At 42.8% G+C, this 22,957-nt stretch overlaps 1 protein-coding gene across 1 annotated transcript in view; it reads left to right on the top strand.

Annotated features, from left to right (window-relative positions):
* LOC123505460 (angiopoietin-2-like) overlaps window positions 1-22,957 on the top strand; it is a 132,820-nt gene that overhangs the window by 106,991 nt on the left and 2,872 nt on the right. The window contains exons 2-4 of the mRNA XM_045256774.1: window positions 10,474-10,615; window positions 22,159-22,264; window positions 22,572-22,705. Of these exons, the coding sequence (XP_045112709.1) occupies window positions 10,474-10,615; window positions 22,159-22,264; window positions 22,572-22,705 (382 nt within the window). The remainder of the gene's footprint in view (window positions 1-10,473; window positions 10,616-22,158; window positions 22,265-22,571; window positions 22,706-22,957) is intronic.

Here is a 22,957-nt window from a genome sequence, read left to right as displayed (position 1 = left end):
CTACACTGAAAACCCTCATGCCGTACCAATACCCCAAAATTCTCATCAAGGACCCTCACCTTCCCCTACCGCCAGCCAGTACCAGCCTCCCGTGAACGCTAGTCGATCTCATGTCGGAGGAGCATCAGAGGCCATCCACTCCAGCCCCGCATCGACCTGGACAGCCTCTGACCACATACCGGACATTACTCCCGCTGAAGCCTATTATCGGGAAGGCTGTCCGGCTGATATATCTCCCGTGCGATATACTGACCGTAGCGAAGCAGAGAGAGAGAGAGAGAGAGTGAAAGGAAAGCTGGGGATAGGTATGTGAAGAGAAAGCAGGCGGGAGACAAAGGAATAAAGGAGGAAAGTAATGTAAATAGGAGATAAGTAAGAGGGGAGTAAATTAGGAAAGGTGAGAGGGGATGTGAAAGTTAATGTTAGAGGAATAAGTTAAGAGGAAGGAGGGGAGGAAAAGGAGGACTGTGGTCAGAAGAGAAGAGAATGGAGAGACAGAGAGGGAGGAGGGAGGGAAGGGGAAGAGAAGTAAACAGGGAAGAAAGAGGAGAGGTGAGAAGTTGGAAAAGCAGGAGAGTGAGAGGGTAAGGGGAAAGGGAAGTGAAGCGAAGTACGTACAAGAGAGGGAACAAGAGGGAGAAGAGAGAGGAAGGGAGTAACGAGAGGAAGAAAGGAGAGGGAAGAGAACGGAAGTAACAGAGGGAAGAATCTGAAGAGGGGAAACAAGGGAAGTGAAGAGGAAGATACGGAAGGAGAGTGAAGGAAGGAGAGGGGAAAGAGGGGAAAACAAAGGGAAGGGAGGAGGAGGAGGAGGAGGAGGAGGAGGAGGAGGAGGAGGAGGAGGAGGAGGAAGAGGCCACAACCAATTGGTTTCTGAGGTTAATAGAAGCTTTCTCGACTTGGGTATTTGGGGAAGATTTTCTCTCTCTCTCTCTCTCTCTCTCTCTCTCTCTCTCTCTCTCTCTCTCTCTCTCTTCGCAAGCTACACAAACCTGTCCATCTCTAACTACTAACAACATCTCACACAAACTCACACACACACACACACACACACACACACACACACACACACACACACACACACACACACACACACACACACACACCTTTGCTTTACCTCACCTGACGCAGCCTAGGTTTTCTTCTTTAATTAACACACACCTACACATTTACTCCTATACACTTCATGTACTGTGTGTGTGTGTGTGTGTGTGTGTGTGTGTGTGTGTGTGTGTGTGTGTGTGTGTGTGTGTGCACTCTCAATCACACTCAGGGGTCAATTATTCAAGGGATTTCTAGGAGCGACGGGCAGTAATTGGATTTGCTTCTCTCTCTTCACTCCTCTCCTCCTCCTCCTCCTCCTCCTCCTCCTCCTCCTCCTCCTCCTCCTCCTCCTCCTTCCCTTCCCCCTTCACTCGCCTCTAAATGGACACCAGGGAAACTCAAGTCATTTTACACATTTTTTTCCTCTCCCCCTTTCCCTTCCCTCCCTCCTCTCTCTCTCTCTCTCTCTCTCTCTCTCTCTCTCTCTCTCTCTCTCTCTCTGGTTTTTTTTTTCCCCTTACTAATAATCCACAGTAAGTCATCCATTCTTTAATTCTTTCCCAGTGCCAGGTTTTATTTTCCCTTTTTCCCTAAGTGGGTCGAGTAATGCCTCCACTCTCCCACTCACCCACTCTCTCTCAAACAGCCACTCTCTCACATACCCACTTATTCACTCGCTCTGCCGCTGATAGACTGATGAGTGAGTGGGTTATATTGTCCAGGTGACCAGTAATTGATAGATAGATAGATAGATACATACACAGATAGATAGATGGATGGACAGATAGATAGATAGATGAATATACTAATGAATATCCAGATATATAGACAGAAGGAAAGAATTAAAGAAAGATAGTTAGATAGATAGATAGATAGATAGATAGATACTAGATAGATAGATAGATAGATAGATAGATAGATAGATAGATAGATAGATAAATAGATAGATAGAAAGATGGATAGATAGATGGATAGATGGATGGATGGATGGATGGATAGATAGATAAATAGATATACTGATAAATAGCCAGATATATAGACAGAAAGAAAGAAAGATAGATAGATAGATAGATAGATAGACAGATAGATAGACAATTCACTGACCCATACATATAAGAGTACAAAGTTCATTACATTTGCATACAGAAAATAGTTCCTGTAACATTTATTTGGCACTGGACACCATTAAATGTTACTTACTACGCACATGTATATAAAATGGTACACAGTCACACACACACACACACACACACACACACACACACACACACACACACACACACACACACGTACTCACTCACTCACTCACTGTCAACTCTATAAGTATATTAGACCAAATTAACTCAGAAGAGAAGCTTTCACGTGTCCCTTTCAGCGCAAAGTAAAATGATACGACCATTTCCTTCCACTTGTCCACTCTACACCACGAGCTCCGTCATGTACATCCACACACACCCACTATACAATTTTTCCATTACCCTCCTTCATCCACACAGACACGCATACACACACTCACTCACACAAACACACCTTACTGTAAACGTCCCCTCTCTCTCTTTCATGCACACAACACCTACTGGCACACCAAAATCCACACATACACACAGACGTACTCCACACTTTTTTTTTCCCCTCGCACTCAGAGAATTGCATACAAACTGGAGAGAGTAATAGATAGAGCGTGCGGTGCATAGGATGGGGTGTGGGAAGAGGCGGCGTGCATGTGTGCGTGGTTATCAAGTTATCAAGCTCCCTTCACGATCCCCAGTGGCAGAAACGGGAAGGCTGAAGATATAAAGCGACACTGCCCCTGGGAGAGAGAGAGAGAGAGAGAGAGAGAGAGAGAGAGAGAGAGAGAGAGAGAGAGAGAGAGAGAGAGAGAGAGAGAGAGGGAACGCAGATTTGATGTAGTGTTTGAATGCTAAGTGATGGTGGGAGACACGGGTGGTATTTCTTTTTGCCTTCTACTTTTTTTTCAGGTATTTGCATATCAGGGATTTCTATAAAAGAGAAGTTATATCAGCGACAAACATGATTTTTTTTATATTCTTTGTGTGATATTTTTATGCCGCTGAAGACGGTGAAAGAAAAGTATATAGTGAAAAACAAACGTAACATAAAGGAAAAATTATAGTTTGGCAGCGTTACAGAACTTTCCGAGTGTTTTTGAAATTCGTACTCTAGAAAGTAAGTTATGTGAGGATAAAGAAAACGTGGTCATGGGGAGGATGTGGTCATGGGGTAGGATATCATGGATGGTGAGACTATTATATCGTGCCTTAAACCATAAGAAAAGAAAAGGGAAGATGCAAGAACCCGCTAGACCTGCTAACATAAGAGCATAAAGACACCAGACAAGAAGATTAAGAACACTAATGCATGACACTAACAAAAACAACGCTATATACAGTGTAGACAAAGACGTGAAGTGAACAAAAGGGAAAGTAATGCACGATAACAACGAAGACAACACTAACAACACCAGACACATCATACAGTATACAAAAGCACGCGAGGAAAGAAGCAAACACACCCATCTCTCCTTTTCTTTACAAATATACTCCAGCAGACCGCCCGGAAATTATTTAACCATGAAAATGATTTATTTGGTTTTGATGACTTCCCGAATCCACTCGTCGGCGGGTCTTCATTTAAACGCAAATTTTCCTTCCTAATCCATCGGACGCTGGTGAAATGCTGCAGAGGAACGCGGTCACTCTTTTTCCACCCTCCCTTGCTAACACACGCCAGCACAGGAGAGGGAGATCTGTGGGTGCGAGGCTGTGCGTGGCTGTGCGTGGCTGTATGGGTATGTTGGTGAGTGGGTGTGTGGTTATGGGACGCTATTCTCTTGGTCTGTGGCGCTGGGTGTGGGGACGAGGACGAAGGGACAAGAGAGGGGAAGCTAAGTCAGTATGTCTGGTAGTGGCGGTGATGATGCTGGTTGTGATGGTGGTGATGGTGGTGGTGCTTTGTGTGTTTTTTTTTTTCTTATTTTCTTCATGTAAGAGGCCACCGGCTAAACGCAGCAAAATGTTTTAATTATTTCTTTGTAAGAGTTTCCTTCACTTAATTCTTTTTAATTTTCTTGATTACATATATTTTTCTTTCATTTTCGTGGTCATTATTCTTACCTTTTTTTTTTTTCTTCCGCTCTTCTAAAACTGCCTTGTTGAAATAATCACCTCATTGTCTTCGCATCCTCTCTCTCTCTCTCTCTCTCTCTCTCTCTCTCTCTCTCTCTCTCTCTCTCTCCAAGTCACTCTCCACTCCAGCTCATTTCACCACCTCATTCTTTGTCTTGTTTCTCTCCACCATCACCACCAGGTTTCCCAGATGGCTCACGTTTCTAGTCCCTCTCCCTTTCTTTCTCTCTTACCTCGCCACACATCCCAGCCAGCACCTTAATCTACTGCCGCTCGCCTCCCCACCTCGCTGACACCAAACACCCCAAACACAGATACCCTCCCGCTTTTCTTCTCCCTCTCTCCCACTTGCACCTTCATCTTAGTTTCATATGAAGTGTAAAGATGACAATGTTGTATCTTGTATCCCTCCTTCTCCTCCTCTTTCTTTTTATCATCATTCTTCTCTCTCTCTCTTTTTCCTTCGTTCTTCTTTTCCACCGAAGACTCACTCACCTAGAAGAAGAAAGTAAAATAAACAGACGATAATATTAGGTGAGGATAAAAGAGCTTTTGTTTAAATGTTGAAATGTATCTTCTTTTCTCTTACTCTCTTACTATTTTTCTCTTTCTTTCTGTTACTTTCCAGAGGTTGTGTATCCCTGCTTTCTTGGATATGAAAGTGTAAGAAAATAAGACAAAATATTTATCAAGAGAGGAGAAAAGAGCCTCGGTTTGAAGGTTGTAACGTCTCTTTCTTTCTTTCTTTTATTTGCTTTCCAAGAACCATGTGTCTTGGTGCTCCCTTGCAAAAGATGTAAAAATAGACAAAATATACATTAGGTGAGGATAAAAGAGGCAGGCTCGGTTTGAATGCTGAAATGCCTCTCTCTTTCTCCCAGTTACTTTTCAAAGGTCGTGTGTCTCGGTGCTCCCCGGCAAAGGAGAGTGTAAAAAGAGTTACATCAGGAGGTGATACAGTGCTCAGTTGAGTGTTGAAATGCCTCCTTTCAAGAACATTCGTGGCAGTTGCATTTCTCCTTCCTTGCCTCGGCTCGCCTCGCCTCCAGAAGCGTGTAAGATATACTGGAGGCAGTGATGGTGGCGGAGCGGTTTCGGGCGTGAGGCGGAATAAGACAGTGGTGGGAGAATAGTGGAAAGGAAAATGATGGAAAGATGGAGTCTCCTCCCAACCACTATGAATAATTGCGTCTTCAACACACCCAAGTAACAACATCAACACTACTTCAGACAAAGAATCCTCTTTTCTACCACTCTACTCAAACAAGTAGACACCGTGTAGCTTGATGTAATTACCGACACCATCTTCAACTCAACTGACACCTTCAAAGCACTTAGCTAACAGTGTCAACAACATCCCAGCCAGACAACCACTTCTGCCACACCCTCCCGTTCTCACACATCCACATACACTTCAAGAACACTTCTCATCTTCAGGATCTTTTATGAGGGAGACAATTAGTTGACCTTTTTTTATGAACGTCTCTTTTTCGTAGCTTCCTCCATTGTGCAGTAAAAAAGAGTTACATAATACTTTCACGTCATGAAAAAACACATTGCTTTTTATACTCTACTGGCAACACTTAAACATTCGATTAAGAGTAACATGCAATTGAAAACAATCCAATTTAATTTCTACATCCTCACCTAACCTACCCTAACCTAACAAAGACAAAGAACAACCATCTCAATCACATCCAAAACCGAGAGACCTAACAATAACACTTCACCTAACCTCACCTAACCTGCCTAACAAAACTCACTGCAACACTCAAACAACCATAACACGACTAACAACAACAACACCACCTAATCATCCTCACCTAACCAAACTTATGTATTTCAAACTTCCTATGACTTGACTTCATTTAAGAGGAAGGTTTGAAAAAGTTTATCCATTTTTTTTTTTTTTTTTTTTTGGGGGTGAGGGGGCTAACTCTCTCGGACCTGCAATAGAACTGGCAACTTAGTGGGTCTTTTTTTTCGTTTTATGTTGCTCTTGACAAGCTTTCCCCTCTTACATAAAAAGAAATGTGCCTAACCTAACCTAACCTAACATACACACACACTTTACCATCACCAACACATCGCTAACACACACGCTCATCACACCTCAACACCATCACTACAAACAAACCTTCCAAACTTCCAATCCCGTAACCAGACACACTCCAGACACACACCCCAGACTCACCCCAGACACAACCCTTCCCAAATGAAGCACAGGTGGTGAAACATAACCGATCACAAGCAACATATTACTTCACACATTACCACACCAAACGCATCAGTTTGATAACGGTGCGGGGAGAAGTAAAATATAGTACAGGGGAAAGAGTGAGAGGAGCAATAGGTGTGTGTGTATTCATTCCAGCAACACCTGTCACCTACTTCAGCCTCTTAATTAAGGGGGCGGAGGCTTGAGTTATGATCGAGTTCGTTTTTCTTCACGCCTTTCGATGAAGTCTTGCTCTAGAATAAATTTTCCTCAGCGTTAGTCGAGAAGGCTGTCAATTAGCGCCCGAGGGAAATGAGGAGGAGGAGGAGGAGGAGGGGGAAGAGGAGGAGGAGGTAGAAAAGGATAATAAGGAGATGAAGATGAGGAAAGAAAAATAGTAGATAAGAGAGATAAATAGCGGGAAGAATGAAAATTAAAAGGGATGAGAAAGAACACGGAAGAAGAGAAGAACGTAAAGTAGACCACAGAAGGGTAGGAAAGTGGAGGCGTAGAGGATGAAGTGGAGGAAGAAAAGAAAGGGAAGAAAAAAAAGTGTGTTATGCTGACTACGTAACCATCCCCTTCACCTTCCACTTCTCTCCACTGCTCTCTTTAACTCCCTCTGAACTCACTGACGTCACACACACACACACACACACACACACACACACACACACACACACACACACACACACACGTGACAAGAACGAACCATAAGACACAGCTGGGAGGAGAAGCAGAATAAGCCTTCGAACACATTACATTATATTTCTCTACAAAGTATATACGCATACCTCTTATACATACTTGACAGTCGAATACACTCGGTACACAAGACTGGGAGGTATATGAAGGGTGCAGTTAGGGTGTAATTAAGGTGCAAAGTGTGTAGTGGGTAATGTTTTTTAATGTAAGAAAGGAGGACTGGTCAAGGGCAATAAAAGTAAAAAGAAACTCTAAAAAAAAAAAAAAAATTGTATGGGTTGGGAGGCCTTGTAAAGGTGTACAGGGTGTGGCAGAGGCGTAGCAGGGTGTTGTGTGTGTAAGGGCAGTGTAGAGCCTCGTTGATTACACAGGCAATGCGTCCACATGATTTCATTTCACCGTGACGGTTTAACTCACTCCCTAACTAACTCTGCCCTCCCCACTCCCGACCCACCCACTCCCCACCATCCCCTACCGCCCTCCCATCTAAACTGCCTGTCCTCCACCACCCTCCCTGACCTCCCTCCCATCACCTAGACCTACCTCCATGTCTCTCTCCCTACATCCCTCCCTCCCTCTTTTCTACCCTCCCTTCCTCCATCCATCCCTCCTTTCCTCCCTCCCTTCCTCCATCCTTCCCTCCCTCCCTCCTATCCTACCTACCTCCCTCCCTCCCTCCCTCCCTCGCCCCCTGCCACTCGTTACCGAAACTCAATAGTGGAATCTAATTCGTTTCTCATTTTATACATTTATAACGCAGAGTAGTTTCCACGTCATGTTTGTCACTATTAATGATAGAAAAAATCACAAAAGGTGGAGTTTTCTTGTATTTTTAGCCACTTAATTAGCTGGAAAATATGATGCTGATTTAATATTTGTCTCATTCTCTTCAGTAACTAAAAAGTGTGTTCGTCTATGCTACATTTTTTTTTTTCTATCAGTTTGATTCTATTCTCTCTCTCTCTCTCTCTCTCTCTCTCTCTCTCTCTCTCTCTCTCTCTCTCTCTCTCTCTCTCTCTCTTGTGTTCGTGTAGAATCGTAACGTAAAGATGAACTAAGAAAAATGGTAATCTGTTCTTTTTTTTTCTTTTTCTTTCCTTTTTTTTTTTTTCTTATATTCATGTTGCCTTCATTATGTAAAGGTCATCTCCTTCCCCATTCTCTCCCTCGCCAGTCCCTCTCTACCACCCTCTCCGTTTTGGCAACACTCCTCCGTTACCTACGTGTTGAAACAGCCTTCCAGTTTGTTTGTCTTGGCAATGAACTGCTGCACCTAACACCTCCCCACACACACACACATTACACGACAACCAACAAACTAACATTTTCTTGTATCTACTTTTCTTATACCCTCTTCCTCTTCTCTATCTTTTCACTTCCCCAATGCACTCTGATCACATTTTCCTTCGTCCTCTCTTCTTATTCTTCTCTTCCTTCTCTATCTATCTTCTCTTCCCTCTAGTGTATTTTTTATCACATTTTGCCTTCATTACTCTGTGCTATTGTTCCCCTGTGGCCTGAGAAACTTCATCAAGCACACACACACACACACACACACACACACACACACACACACACACACACACACACCTGCTCCAGTACTTCTCTCAGGCGTTGCAGACGTTCTCTCGTATTCCTGTGTCTGCTGATGATTAGTCTAATGAGCGAATTATGACGAAGCACCAAACTAGAGAGTGTGGAGCCGTGTTACACTCATGCAAGGATAATGAATGAGGGATAATGAGTGGAGGGACACAGGGAAGGGACGCGAAGGGTGGATAGAGAGAAGGAAGGGAGAAATGAAAGTATAAGTGACGAGTGGAGATGTGGATAGAAGGAAACGAGATATGAGAGATGAGGGAGGGATGGGTGGAAGGTAAGCGGGATGGATGGGAGAAAGAGAGGGAGGTAAAAGAGATGGAGAGAAAGAAGGAAGAAGAGAAGGATGATAAAAAAGGAAAGAAAGAAGGAAGAAATGAAGGAGGAAAATTTTTAAAAAATCGAGTATCTTAAGAAATAGAGAAAAAAAAAGAAAGAACGAAGAAAGGAAGGAAAAAGAGAAAGAAAACTCGTGAAGCACAGACTTCTATCATTCACACACACACACACACACACACACACACACACACACACACACACACACACACACACACTACTACTACTACTACTACTACTATTACTACCCAAAACACTTCCTCTCTTAACCACCATCACCACCACCACTACCAGCACCCAACTGCCCAAGCCTCCATCACTTCGTCCTCCCCACCACCACCACCACCACCACCAGTCAAACACAACACGCCCCTCGCATCCCTCTCCACACATCATGATGCTCACATGCCAACAACACTGCAACAATGTGCCTGAAATTCTGCCCAAAACTCAACTAACTGCGTGCATGTTAACTAGCTGTGGTGAAGAGTGAGACTGTGGGAGGGAGAGTCTAGTGGTGGGAGAGGGGAAGAGGGAGCAGGTGAGGGGAAGGAGAGAGAGAGAGAGGGAAGGAAGAGACTTGTGGGAATACGTTGGGTGGAATGGAATGATAGATGAAGCGTGGAGGAGAGAGAAGTGAGACACACGGATGAGTGAGCAGATACGGAAAGTGGAGAAATGGAGTGGAGCGGGAGGAGAAAAAGGAGGAGGAGGAGGAGGAGGAGGAGGAGGAGGAGGAGGAGGAGGAGGAGAGGGTTAGTGGGTGGGGAGCTGAAGGAAATAGGAAAGCAGTAACAAGAGGAAGAGTACAATGCGTGTAGGTAGATTCAGTAATTCTCTTGTGCTTTTTCTCTCTTTTTTTTTTCGAATCCACATGAAACACCAAGACTTATACAACAGTGAACTTCTGAAACTACCATGCTATCCTATTAAGAAAACAACCTCCACTCCGCTTCCAACCATTTTTCCTTTTTTTCGTCACAGCCTCTCCTTTCCTTTTATTTCTTCTCCCTTCATACCTTCTATTTCTCTTCCTTCCCCAACCTTTCACTCTTCTATATATTTACTTTCCCTCTCTCTCTCTCTCTCTCTCTCTCTCTCTCTCTCTCTCTCTCTCTCTCTCTCTCTCTCCCACACTTCACTCGGCAACCCCTTTACTCCAGGTCGTTCTTCCCAATCTTTTCTCTCCCTTTTCATTCCCTCTCAGCCCTTCACTCCTTACCAACCAGTCCCTCTCTCTCTCTCTCTCTCTCTTCCCTTCTTTTCCAATCGTTCCCACCTATCCTTCACTCTCCCATCTCTCTACCTCTCTCCCCAGCTCTTCATTCTTCCAAAGCTCCTTTTTCTTTTGCCATTTTTCCCTCGGCCCTCGCTGCCTGACCCTTAGCTCCCGCGAGACACGAGGTAACCAAGACATCATTGCAGGTTTGGTGCGACCACACGACCAACGGCGGAGGATGGACGGTGCTACTGGCGCGCCTCGAGCAAGCCAAGCAGGAGGACTTCAGCAGGGGATGGGCAGAGTACAAGAAGGGCATTGGTGATCCCGCTGCCGAACACTGGCTAGGTGAGTGTTGTAGTAGTAGTAATAGTAGTAGTTAAACACAACCACACCACTCCTAACACAGCTAAACACAGCCACACCACTACTAACGCAGCTAAACACAGTCATACCACTAGTAGCATAGCCAAACACAGCTATACGACTCCTAACTCAGCTAGATACAGCCACACCACTCCTAACACAGCTAGATACAGCCACACCACTCCTAACACAGCTAGATACAGCCACACCACTTCTAACACAGCTAGATACAGCCACACCACTTCAAACGCAGCCAAACACGGCTAAACACAGCTACACCCTCAAAACACTCAACATTGGGCCTCCACCCACACACATTCGCTCCAAGTGTAAGTAAATAGCCCGGGGCAGGCGGAAGTGAGTGTGTGTGTATGAGTGAGCGAGTGAGGGAGGGAGAGGAGGGAGAGTATAGTAGGTTCAAGTGTTAATGAGCTGGATTGCAGTGTAAATAACTAGAGAGCAATACATTTCCGAGGGGAGTGTGTGTGTGTGTGTGTGTGTGTGTGTGTGTGTGTGTGTGTGTGTGTGTGTGTGTGTGTGTGTGATGTGTTCTCTTCAATCTTCCGCGTCTCTCGTCCCGGCCTTTGTTATCATGCCACACTCTTACTTTGTGAACACTTTGTACATACTTTTACGAGAACCACTTTCCAAGACCAAGCAGAGATGATTAATACGTAGAGTTTTCGTGAGTGTTTTCGCAACTGATGACGCAGAAGAATCACTTGCTAAACTACGACTACTATAATGAAAGCGCCCTTGAAAATCCCAAAGAGGCAGGAAGGCAGACAGACAGATAGACAGGTAGATAAATAGATAAAATGATGTCTGTCTACCATCCCAATATAGACAGTAGTGGTACATAGAAAGGCAAATTGAGACAGAAGTAGAGGCAGGAAGAGAGAAGAGAGAAAAAAAAGTACAGAGTTCATTTTACACTACATCAAGTACACGGACGGCTTATTAGCAAGTACACGGCAGGAAACTCAGCTACATGCGCCCTACTAACACACCCCATCCGAGAGACCCTGCCCCATTCCACCTCTCCTTCTCGCTTCGTCTCCTAACACTCTCAACCTCGCTTCGCCTCGCCTTGCCTCGCCTTGCCTCCGATACCTCCTCACGCCTCCTTACAGCCACCACAGCAACCGTCACACGTACAGATAGCACAAGACATCACGGGACGGAGTGTAAAAACGTCACCGTGAGATATTATAAGATGAGGGGGAAGTGGAACGCGGTTATGGAAGTTGTTATGATGAAGGCGACGGGTGTTATTTATGGATGCGGTCACACAGCAGCCTCGTCAGGAGCTGCACGTGCCTCGCTGCTCCCATGAATAATTATTACGGTGTGGTTGTTATTGCTGCTGCAGGATGAGATGGTGGTGGTGGTGGTGGTGGTGGTGGTGGTGGTGGTGGTGATAGTGGTGATAGTGGTGGTGGTGAGAATACAATAACAGAATGTGTTAAGTAAGGCATTCCGTTAAAAAGGTTTCAATCCCATTCACATAAGTTTCAGCGCCTAATCTCCATCACTATATCTATCAGGCTCTACTGGATGTTATTAGCATTTACAGGTGTGTTTTAGTAATTCTAGAGATAACTGAATTAGGATTATGTATTATGAATGGGACAAAACACTCTTACGAGCCCGGCTAATCATTATGTGGGCTTTTAAAATTGTTCTAAAGACAGCTCAACACACACGATACAATGTTAGCCCAAGCTGTCGGACAAATGATTGAACGAATGATTAACCAATAGATTGATTTAGGATACTGATGAGAGTTTCCTTTTCTGGACTCGTGTGGCGCGCGTAACCCGAGAAGAGAAATCATTATCTCTCTTCCCTTCCACTTTATCGAGGACCTGAACTGCTAACTTCCTCGCATCCACAATTTCTTCACCACTCGACATCCTTTCCGCCTCACACACGATGAGAAAACGCGACATAAAACACTGATAACGCAACCTCCACATTGCTAACTATTTCTGCTTACAAGTAAATGGAAACAAGTAAATGCTCCACGTAACGTAACTCCAGTTAGCACAACTTTGGACCACCCTGACATGCGATCATCTCAGCCTCTCAAGACTCTTCTTCCCTATTACCTCAACTTATTACCTCAACTTCAGCGTGAGATCAAGGCACCGCGTTCCCCAATGTTCTGGCGTCTAATCTTCACTACTTTTAACAGACTCTGGTGGAAGTTATTCGAGTTTCTCCGGAATGTTTTCGTTATTCTAGTGATAGTTTAACAAGGATTATGTAGCTGAATTGTTCGAATCCTGTCCACGGTCTGAGTGTAGGTTGGGCTTCCTCACTCGGGGCAACGGTTTCCTAGTGGGTGGGCTTTGAGATAGGAGATACCCCAAAAAGTATCCCCTTTAGCCCAGAAATTCCCATGAAAACCCCACATGGTATGAAAAAAAAAAGAATGGGAAAAAATATCTAGGAGTCAGACTAATTCTTTCTGTGGCTTTTGAAAATAGTTGCAATGAATTCCCAAACATTTCTTATCTCCATTACTTTTAGCAGGCTTTGCTGGAAGATCCTCGGAGATGTCGAGAGTTCCTATTTTCCCGGTGATAGATTAACAAGGATGATGAGGCAAAAATAGGAAAAATATTATGTAACATATGAAAATAGACGTAATGAGAACCCGAAGCCTTATTAACCTCTTCAATACCATGACACGTTTCCATATTCATCATGCTTACTATTTGGTAATCTTATACATCTTCAGAAGCTTATGTAGGAGACTGAAATAGTGAAGACTCTGGCCATTTATCGTCTGAACTCCATAAAGCCTTCCTAATGTCATTAAGATCGTCTAATCACGCCCAAAACTCAGGTAAAAATGCGTTTCAGTACTGATCGGGTTAAGATACGAACCCAACTCCTGCTAAGTAACCTTTTTCTGTAACTTTACTTCCACAATCCTAACTACACATTCTGACTATTCTTTCCAAAACTTCGCGTCCCTTTTTTTCATATTCTTGAAGCTATAAGCACTTTTATTACTGCATTTCATCATCTCAAGCATTCTCTTGCCACAACCCGCTACGTTGCTGTCGTCCTATTCCTTTGTCCTCTTTTCCTCGTATCTCCTGTGTTTGGAACTCCTAAACAGGCCTCACATCACTAAAATGTTTCCATCACCATAAAAACTTCTTTACGACCTCTGCACTGTTGACAATTCCCTAAACAGTTCTTTTTACACTTATGCAGAGTTACCAACAACCTATGCGTTCTATTTTTTTTTTTTCTCTCTCTCTCCTTTTCCCCGCCTTCTCACTGCAAGTACAGTTTTGCTAACATTGTGAAGTTAATCATCCATCAAGTGCGGCGCTGCTTGCTATACGTAACTTTAGCTGAGAGTGTTCAGGGTTTTGCAAATGTTTCTGAAATTGGAGGGTAAAATTGTTACGAAATAAGCTGGATGGTTAGGGTTGGATGGTTAAAGTATCAGGAACGTATTGTGTATTAATTTTTCTATAATATTCTAGAAACGGGAAGGCAAATTGATATATTATAAGATGCATAGTTATGAAGAGAGCTGGATGGTTATGACTTGGGGCTGGCTGGTGTACCGGAAACATAGTATTTACTATACAGCAATGTTAGCCTCTCCTTGTAAACTTTTTTTTTTTGTCATTTTACGATACTCTAATCTAGACCATCCAGTCTCAGCCATCCAACTCTTTTGATAACAGTGTGGCTTATTTCATCTTACTTTAGCTCATCCTCCTGTTCCTGAAATACAAAAGAATCCTAAACATGATTAACCTAAGTAACATTCTAATAAACAGAGTAAAATAATACATTGTTCTTCCTATACATACAATTCTTGACGGTTAAACAATGTCAGCGTAAATAAAATGTTCTTCCATATATTACAGCAGCAGGTGGTGAGTGGATGGTCTGGCATGACCGTGCAGCAAGGGGAGGGGTGAGCAGCAGTAATGGGCACGATGAATGGCTCTCAACACACACATACTAACAATTTTATTGCGAGTTCCGTGTCCGCGCAAGCCACGTGTGTTTGGCGAGTCCACATTTGCTACATTTGACTTTGTAACCATTCCCAACCCAATAACTGTGAGTTCTGCCTTCCGGCCCGTCTCATCCTCTGGGAAATAGCAAAGTAATATTGCAATCACCAAGTGTGTGTGTGTGTGTGTGTGTGTGTGTGTGTGTGTGTGTGTGTGTGTGTGTGTGTGTGTGTAAGAATTCATATCTCAAGGAAATTCTATACACGCCTCCCTTGGCTGGGCAATGATTTATCACCACTGTAATGGCTGAGGCAGCAGACAACAGGCAAGAATGGAGCAGCAGACCACAGCCGAGACAGCAGAGGCCCCGGCGCCGGCAACAGGCCACAGTGAGAGAGCAAAAACTGTCACAAAGCAACGCTGGCTTTGGAGGGAACCTGAATGGGTGCTGCTTTTGGAAGAAGTTGGTGGACTGTCATCCTCACTACTACATCCTACCGTCGCCTTAACTCAGAGTGTTAGGAAGATAAACACTACCTTTGTCAGAGACTCGTCAGGAGAGGAGGATTAGTACCAGGGCGTGGAGGACAAGGAGTCACACGAGGCTGGCAACATTCATATCTCTATTCCACACCCAGCAACCTCGCACAGCAACTCCCAAGCACTCAATAGCATTCAGTTCCATGAGTGTTCAAGTGGTCTAGTTCAGCTTTCCGGATCTGTTCAGGACGGCCCCTAAGCCTCACGTACAGCTGACAGCAAGCTCAAGGTATTTCGGGATCCGAGCTAGTTTCGCCTGCTATTAGTGGCCAAGAAGTTAAAACACTTGCAAGGAAAGATCTCACAGACTTTCTCAGTAATTTGGCTTTGAATCATACGGCACAAGGAAGAGCCAGGGAAGATTTCACGAGCTCTTTTTACCTTTTCTTTTACGTCAAGCACTGCGAGAAGCGAGGTTAGAGCGATTCGCATTCAGATTTGCTGCCGCCGATCACCATGACAACACGGCGCGGGGCCAAAGGTGTTGTATTTCATCAAGAACTAAACGTTAGGGCAGCAGCACAGGCCAGGTGGAGCGACGCTTCGGGGACACCTACCTCACCTTCATTACCATGTACATGAGACTGATGTTGGGCCCCACTGCCACCACCTGCACCCCTCGAGGATCTGCATCTGATGAAAGCTTTGTCCAATTATACCTACGACCACCCCAAGAACGCCACAGCAGCCTAATTCAGCTGCCACCTGTGGAGCGCCGCGGAGCATGTGGCTGCACTGGCCATGTTCGATCTGGTGCTCCAAGCCGCCACACACCCAATGGAAGCCCGCGAGGCAGGAAAAGATGTACCCGGCAACTGACAGGTCACGAGATTAAGAGCGGCCGCAAGGTAAAATCTCCGCCTTGCAGCTGCAAACAGTCAAGGAGAATTTCCTGCACCGAGTTAAGTTGCTATTGCCTGCAAAATTTACTCTCTTCGTTCCTTCCTTCCTCCCTCGCTTCCTTTTTTTCCTTCCGGCGAGCTGCTGCCCTCACCAACTGTTCCCAACGCCCTCACCAATATAGCCCAGAGCGCTGCAAGGCTTTTACAGGCAGCCTTTTATAGAGATGCTCACCCGGGCGACACGTAATCCCACTTTCTTTAGCCAGTTGTGGTGACTACCGCTAAACGCATCCACGTCAAAACAAAAGCCAACAAAACACAACAAAGGGACCCAGGAGTCTATCAGTCCCCCACCTTTAATACCCACAAGCGGAGTGTGGAGCCTTCCTATTGTCCTGTACTGGCCACTTTATGGGGACAGGATTGCCAGACCCGCCACCAAGCTGCCTTTAGAGAGATGCACGGAAAACACTCATACCCCTAAGCTGCGATATCATTTCGATGAGAATTACAATATATTTTCCCAGAGGTATTTTCTCACGGTCACAGTTTACGGCCCATATTCACCTAACTACGTAATTGGGCGCGCAGTAAATGCCGGTGCAGTAATGGTGATGAGGGGCGCCGGATGAGAAAGTCCAGAGGGATCCAGTCCGGCTAACTCAACGGCAAATTACCTGGATTCCGGATCTGGCTGGACACATGAGCTTTAAGGAAGTGTGACTCACATAATGACTCACATATTTACAGTAATCTCCCTACGTACATTTACACTTTACATCTACAGCACCTCGTTTCATCAGCTCAGGGTGTATCTAATTTACTGTAACAAACGTAACATTTTTGTGATAAAAAGAGAAAAGGAATAAAATCAATCGGAAAAGTAAAAGGATAGAAATGAGGTCATCGTATAAAAATAATTTGCCATAAAAGAACAATTCGTTACACAAAAAGCATTCAGAAAAGAGGAATAAAATGGAGATCCTCGTTTAAAAAGCTAACAAAGTTTTAGCGTCACAATAATTCACCATTAAAACAAAAAAAACTGTCCAGACCAATGAGAATCCATCTGGGAGAGCAAAACAACAGGAAAGAGAAGTCCTCCTCCTCCATTTAGTAGATCAGAATATATAAACTACCTTACGAAAATCAAAACAGTACACAAAAAACAAAAACATTCATTCTGGAAAGTAAGAGAAAAGAAGAGTGGTCTCTAAACACGAGAATTGAAACGCTCGCCAAGACCATAACCAAGCCCAGTGCCGCAGTCCGTCCTTACCTGCAGCCATTTCCCAGCACTGATTCCCTAACCGTGCGTCGCTTTCCCTCCTTTACTCTCGCGAAAACAAGTCTGTGTTAAACCACCAAGTTAACTTTTGATTCCAGATACACACATGAAGAGATGTCATTGAAATACATAAATTACAGGTCAATTTTATACTATCACTGTCAGGATCATCAGTGTTGACATGCTGAGGATCCAACAAAGACAGCATTATGCAAAAGTGAATTTCTACACGTAAGAAGTTTGGATGAGGGAAGAGAGCAATAGACTCGTATTCATAAATGCTGTTCTCGAATCACGATTATTCTTAATAACTGTACGAATGTTTCTCCTGTTAACAAATAATGAAGAAACCTTGGTGAGCTGTCGTCAGAAGGATATGAATACATTTAAATTCACTGTAACTTCAATTAGAGCCTTTTGAAAATAGTAAAAGTGTGGCGAAGAAGTGTTTCAGAATACGATCCTTTTCGTCAGTTTTTAAGAGATTTCGTGATTACATACGACGAAAGAGAAACTCGATCAAACATTGAAACTAAAATTACCAAGTAAGGGAGAGTGGAGTACGCTCATTCTAATTTACCTATTTTTTTTCTCTAATTTTTCGTTATATCATGTTTTATATTTTATCCACCTAACTGTGGTAGTAAGCTGGAGGGCCGCGTTACATTTACACAGTCGTCACAGTTACAGCACCACGCTTCGAAAACCCTTGATTAAAAAATACAAACAAGGAGAGGTTAGATAATAAAAGTTTCCAAATTGTTGCAAGGGTCGCTTTACACTCGTCGTAAACTCTCTCTCTCTCTCTCTCTCTCTCTCTCTCTCTCTCTCTCTCTCTCTCTCTCTCTCTCTCTACGACGTCATACTGGAAAATTAAAGTCATGAGTGACGTTCGCACAATACAACAGCGACTGTTCACCTTCAATGCAGCAAAGAAAAAAAGGAATTAAAAGAAAAATCCCTGCAGTATCGGAAACATGCAACGCCCACCACTGTGGTCCCACTGAGGCGACATACACCAAACTGAATACTGCAATAGCTCCGCCACTCACGATACACAGCAACTACTACACTTGAAAATTGACTGTAAATATGACAGACTCCTTCGCAGAAAGATGTTTGTATTTATGAATGTATTTTTACAGACATTCGAATAACTACGACTGACAAATCCCTTCCATTCTTAATCCTAACTTAATCTATTTTTTATCCCCATCCTTCTTCCTTTCCTTTAACAAGAAATTGACACTATATTACAAGAACCTCAATAAAATACATCCAATATTCAAAATTGCGTATGTAAAACACGCACATTCAGATATCCAGCGATGTAACAAACTAATAATTGCATCGTGACAATATGATACATCCTTACGTGGAACATTTACTTTATTACTCCATTTGGTGCCTTGATCATTGACCCGCGAGAGAGAGAGAGAGAGAGAGAGAGAGAGAGAGAGAGAGAGAGAGAGAGAGAGAGAGTGAGTAATTGACATGTCAGAATAACGTATATGCTGCTCTTAATTTGCATGTAATCAGTTTATCATGATTTATTAATAATAATTCCACGTGCACGTTAGCCGAGTAATGGGACAAGTAACGCATCGCCGCATCCTGAGTAAACATACAGCTTAAGGTTTGAAGCAGCCATTACAAACACACCATAACATCACTTTATAACAATATTTACCTCACAAAGGTATGACATGACCTAACTGAATCACATGTAAATATATTGTAGTAGGTTGGCGGAAATACATCAATTAGATATAACTTAATTATTAGCAAAATTACTTACAACAGAGCATCAGAGTACCGCCTGTGTCACAGCTTTGTCTTTGAATGCATGTGTACTATTTTCCTTAAAATTCTTAGCTATGTAAATCCTTGGTTATGCATGGCATTTCCTACTAGTATAGTTACATTGCTATGTTGGGTATTTCCTACTAAGCGTTTCAGAGAGTTTGAGGGCACGTTTTTTCTAGAATAACTTTGTAAGGAACACGCATATCATTATGAAATTTTGCCAGTGTACTTGACACCCTCCCCGAATATCCCAATGTGTCAAGAATCGTCAACAGTATATATATATATATATATATATATATATATATATATATATATATATATATATATATATATAATGGCACTTCTCCCTATAAAAACAGGAGAAAGTCACTTATCCCTCACGAAGAAACTGACAAGTGGTGAGAAATGGTGCTGTACATAGCACTATATGTGACGTAGTAACAAGCTCCACCCACATAGTCCCTCCCCCTGCTCCTTCCCTCTCTCTCTTCCTTCCCCCTCCCCATATTTCGCTCCCTTCCTCCCCTCCCCTCCCATCCCCTTCCCGTCTATGTATTCCCCTACCTCTCTCTCTCTCTCTCTCTCTCTCTCTCTACGTCACCATTTCTCACCACTTGTCCGTTTCTTCGTGAGGGAAAAGTGCTTTTCTCCTATTTTTATAGGGAGAAGTGCCATTATTATATACTGTTTACGATTCATGACACATTGGGATATTAGGGGAGGGTGTCAAATACACTGTGGCAAAATTTCATAATGATATGCGTGTTCCTTACAAAGTTATTCTAGAAAAACGTGCCCTCAAACTCTCTGAAACGCTTAGTGGGCTACATATGGCGTTATTAACTTATGCTACATATCACGCATTCCTACGTTACAGACAAGCTAAGACAAGATAAGTTTGTACTCTTAAACGTATCATCGTCTTACTTTGACAACTTACTGCAGACTGTACCAGGACTGTACTGTAAGGGGCATTTAAGATTTGAATGCCCTAACACCTCTTCCACCACCACCACAACCACCAAAACCACCACCATCACCACCAATAATTGCAGCAACACATAATTTTCCTAAGTTACAGACAATTTCTATTTTTATTGCCAAGTGATCGCGAGACAATTCAAATATAAATATTCTATCTCGAAATTTGATCTTATAACACCTTCCCTCCCACTCCTACTACCACTACGTCGTCATCATCATCATCATCATCGTCATCCTAAGTTACACATAGGTTATCTTATTAGGGCAGATATCCACGCGTAGGTTCGAATCCTACCACGTACAGCCTTAAAACACATTGCCATTTGTTGAGTGGTTTAAAGTTACCTACATGTCACCATGATACCCAGGTTCTAGGTAGTTACACCCAAGATGAGCTTCGGGAGTGATATGAGCCCTAATATGGGTACCACTATAAATAAAATTGCCTGCGCCACTAATGGGCGGAAGCTGAACAGCGCTTCCCATACACTCTTCAATTGTGCCTACAGGCGCTATAGGCCTTACCGTAAAAAATAAATAAATAAAAAAAATGTAACTGCGAGATATTTAACCACGTGCGTACTGAGACGCAATTTTTACCATGAGTTTTGGTATAACTGGACGATTTTATTAAGATTAAGAAGGGTCTATGGAGGTCAGAAAATAAATGGCCACAGTCTTCAATATTCTAATCCCAACATTAGTATCTGAAGCTGTATAAAATCACCAAATAGCAAGCAGAATGAATATGAAAATGCGTCCCAATACTGAACAGGTTAAAATGTTAGTACATTAGCACCAGATAGTACACCCCCCCTCCCCACCCACCGATACCACTGGCCTGCAATAAATAGTGGCAGCAAAATCACCTCAAAGACCCCTTTAATTCAAGACAATCATTGTTATCACGTGAATAACTCAGACAATATAATAGGTACACCATCCTGCCAGTATCGATTAACCCGTGCGTGAGGTATTAGGCCTGCGTATAGCCTACATCCAAGATAGAACTCATAATTATGTTCTATCTTATATGTAGGCTATACGTAATACCTCTCCCTAGGCTAACAGCTGAGTGGTCATTAATAAAGGATGTTTAAGGAACTGCATAAAACTCCCACCTTTCAAATATTTGGAGGCGTCATTTCTTCAAGCCTATCTTGGTCCTCTCTGTTTAGTGAATAGCCATTTGCCTCAGCGTAATGGTGTTCAATGAGACAGTGAAAAGAGTCACACAACCACGCACACACGCATTCTTACACAACTACTCACTAACACGACTCGCTTCTGAAGTTCTGGGTGCGTGCGTCGATTGACGCCTCGCGGCTGTAAGTTTCTCCTGTTCTTTCCGGATTACGTAATAAATAGTTTTCTTATTATTATTTTACAGTGATATCCAATTAATCAAATGCTATGGCAGGTATACACACATGATGTAAGAAAACTATCATAGTTCTCAAAGAATATTATAAACCATTATAAAATGCTTCCTACATGGTCGACGCCGTTCCCTGACGTAAGCGCAAAGCTTCAACTCTGGATTCGACTCTGACTTCTGTATTGTTTTGAACCTACGACCAGAGACCACTATAAACACATCATGTATAATGTGGATAGGAAAGGAGATCAACAAGATTTATTTTTACTCATCAGTTCAGTCTGTTCTTTGCATTGTTTTAACATTTTAGAGTTTTATACAACTGTTATGTTGAGTGTATTACCCACTAATATGATCATTACTTTATCCTTTATCTAAAACAACACACTTTGATATCATTGTCTTTATTAAATCGTTCTCCATTCTTATTCCTCATCACAACAGAAACTTCCAGGACCTTCACTCCTCTACCAGAAGCAAAGTACTAAAGACTGTCAAAAGAGGAAAACCTTATACAATCCTCAAGTCTATGTCATATTCCTCACCAATCAATCTCAGTGACTTAACCCTAAATGCTGATAGACCTAGAGCTAATGGTAATCTTATTTTCTATGGCATATGAAGTTTACTTCTGATATCTTTAAGAAAGATTCAAAAGTATCTCCAAACTGATTGCCTCTCTTCCACAGGTCTTGAAGCCCTGCACGTCATGACTAAAGCAAGAAACCACGAGCTGCGAGTGAACATCACAGACTGGAACAATGGCTCTACCTGGGCTGAATGGAAGGAATTCAGGTGAGGTGCTATTTGTGTATGGACTGCATTGCTTGTATGTACCATTGAATAATAAAAGGACTATTATGAACAATTCTTTTATCCATATATCAAACTGACATCTTCCTTTCATGTTCTCAGCTTCTATGGGGGAGATTAACATTATTTTGTAAATATATAATCCAAAAACCTGAAACAATCTTATGAAGTATCTGTTGTACATATATATTCTAGAATTAAGATTGATTCTCTTCACATATTACCTCCAAATGTTTGTGCTTGTTGTTCACTTACTTCAAGGAGATATTTACTACGATATGCTCAACAGTGTGGCACCAGAGAGTGAGAAATACAAACTGACCGTGGGGAGATACACCAGCGACTCTCATGCCGGGGACGCCCTCAAGTGGCACAATGGCATGCAATTCTCCACTCCAGACCGTGACAATGATGTTCTGCTTGGTAAAAAAAAATCTGCAGCAATATAACAAATGTCTTGGAAAAATAAAAATCATGTAAACTATTTTAATCTACATACACAAAGATTTTTCATATATGCAATTCTTCTGGTAATTAAATTCATCAATTTGTACTTACTTTACCTTAACAGTTTCAGTCTTACACTAAAAAGAATTACATGTACCTATTTCTTATCAAAGAAAGATAGAGCCAACCTGGCTTTGCTAATCTATACTATTGTATGCCTTCCATTTA

Source organism: Portunus trituberculatus, chromosome 18 (genome assembly GCF_017591435.1).
Source record: "Portunus trituberculatus isolate SZX2019 chromosome 18, ASM1759143v1, whole genome shotgun sequence".
In the NCBI taxonomy this organism is placed as follows: Eukaryota; Metazoa; Arthropoda; class Malacostraca; order Decapoda; family Portunidae; genus Portunus; species Portunus trituberculatus.
This window is presented reverse-complemented; position numbering and strand designations above follow the sequence as displayed.